The sequence below is a fragment of the Panicum virgatum genome, chromosome 9K (assembly GCF_016808335.1).
Source record: "Panicum virgatum strain AP13 chromosome 9K, P.virgatum_v5, whole genome shotgun sequence".
Taxonomy (NCBI): Eukaryota; Viridiplantae; Streptophyta; class Magnoliopsida; order Poales; family Poaceae; genus Panicum; species Panicum virgatum.
Window position 1 is genome coordinate 44,092,564 of NC_053144.1, and position 1,788 is coordinate 44,094,351.

The window sequence follows — 1,788 nt, forward strand, 5'->3', positions numbered from 1 at the left end:
ACTAGCTTAAGATCAAGCATGAACACATAGAGAAAACATGATATTCGTAGAAGGTAAACAATAAGAGCATGATAGATCTACTAAACGCCATGCTACGAACATCAAGATAACTAGCACTACTCACCATAAAAAATGCTTCAGTACGAGTAATACCAAGGTAAAGGCAAGAACAATGCTGCCCTGATCGCAAGAAGACGATCAGGGCAGCATGACGCTTACTTGGATGAAACCCTAGAATTAGGGGTGGCGATGCGCCGAGAGTTGTTGTTTGCGAGACGTGATGACGTTCTTCTTTTACGAATACCATAGGGTACATATTTATAGTCCAGAGACTTGGGAAACAATCTAAACTAATGTATCCACATCGGACTCTATCTCTAACTCAATCTGAACTAAATATAAGGATACATGGCCCACATGGCCCAAATACTCGCGCAGGAGCCGATTCGTAACCCTTCTTTAATTTCTTCATTAAGCCCAACTCACTCGCGGCCCATTAATTAACCCTGTTAATTTATGGCGATAACATCCGCATGTCAGACCTCGGTCTGCTCACCTACTACCTCGGCATTGAGGTGGAGCAGACCGGGAATGCCATCACGCTCCGCCAGAGCACCTACGCGAGGAAGCCGGTAGAGCGGAGCGGATTGGGCGAGTGCAGGGCGCGCCAGACGCCCCTGGAGGAGAAGGTGAAGCTGTCAAAGGACAGCACTGCCTCCTTGGTGGACGCCACGAGCTACCGGAGCACCGTCGGCGCACTGTGTTACCTCACGCACACGCGGCCGGACATCGGGTTCGCCGTGGGGTACGTGAGCCGGTTCATGGCGGAGCCGCGGGAGGATCACCTCGTCGCAGTCAAGCATCTGCTCCGCTATGTGGCAGGGACACGCGACTACGGGCTTGTCTACCCAAGGAGGAGCATAGGAGAGCTGGAGCTGATTGGGTTCAGCGACAGCGACATGGCGGGCGACGTTGATGGACGAAGAAGCACGACTGGTGTGCTCTTCTTCCTTGGAGCGTGCCCGATCTCCTGGCAATCGATGAAACAGAAGGTCGTTACGCTGAGCACTTGCGAGGCAGAGTACATTACGGCGGCGACGGCATGTTGCCAGGGAGTTTGGCTGGGGCGGCTGCTGGCAGAGCTCACCGGAGAAGAAGCTCGGGCACCCGTCCTCATGGTGGACAACTAGTCCGCCATCGCCTTAGCAAAAAACCCCGTCCACCACGACCGGAGCAAGCACATCGACACCAAGTATCACTTCATCCGTGATTGCGTCGATGGTGGACAGATCAGGCTCGAGTATGTCGAGACAGCTCGACAGCTCGGGGACATCCTCACCAAGCCACTTGGGCGCGTTCGACTTACAGAGTTGAGGACCAAGATTGGAGTTGAGGAGATCAAGCAAGAGCAGTGCAATTAGGGGAAGAATTGTTAGATAATTACCCATGCTCTAGCTTGTCTAGGTTCTACGCTGGTAGGGGGCTCTTGCTCCTGCTCAGTCAAGGATGCCTCTTCAATGTTGGGCGGCAAACACTATTGTGTATAGTAGCAGCTGCAGTTGGCAGCATGGTAGCAGTAGTGACTAGTAGTAGCAGCAGTAGCTAGTAGTGGTAGAGGCTGCATAACACTATAGCGTCTTACCTTGTAAATGCTCACCTTGACTACTTGTGTCTATAAAAGGAGAGAGCAGCTGCAGCTCACAGATTAAGCAGCTCCACTTCGTGTGCTCTTCCTGAGTCCTTCCAATCATCTTCTTCCTCCACCTGCAAGCAAGAGGGTGTTGTGTG

At 52.2% G+C, this 1,788-nt stretch overlaps 1 protein-coding gene across 1 annotated transcript; it reads left to right on the forward strand.

Moving 5' to 3' along the window:
• Window positions 1-533: 533 nt before the first annotated feature.
• LOC120648027 (uncharacterized mitochondrial protein AtMg00810-like) lies at window positions 534-1,421 on the forward strand. Its single transcript, XM_039924809.1, has 2 exons — window positions 534-1,052; window positions 1,290-1,421. The coding sequence occupies exons 1-2, from the start codon at window positions 534-536 to the stop codon at window positions 1,419-1,421; spliced, it is 651 nt and encodes a 216-aa protein (XP_039780743.1).
• The last annotated feature ends 367 nt before the right edge of the window (window positions 1,422-1,788 follow it).

Excerpts from the sequence above, each read along its gene's own strand:
- LOC120648027 (XM_039924809.1), top strand. The coding sequence starts at position 534 with ATGTCAGACCTCGGTCTGCTCACCTACTACCTCGGCATTGAGGTGGAG. Across the intron at positions 1,053-1,289 it reads GGCAATCGATGAAACAGAAG|ATCAGGCTCGAGTATGTCGA; the intron begins GTCGTTACGCTG and ends GATGGTGGACAG.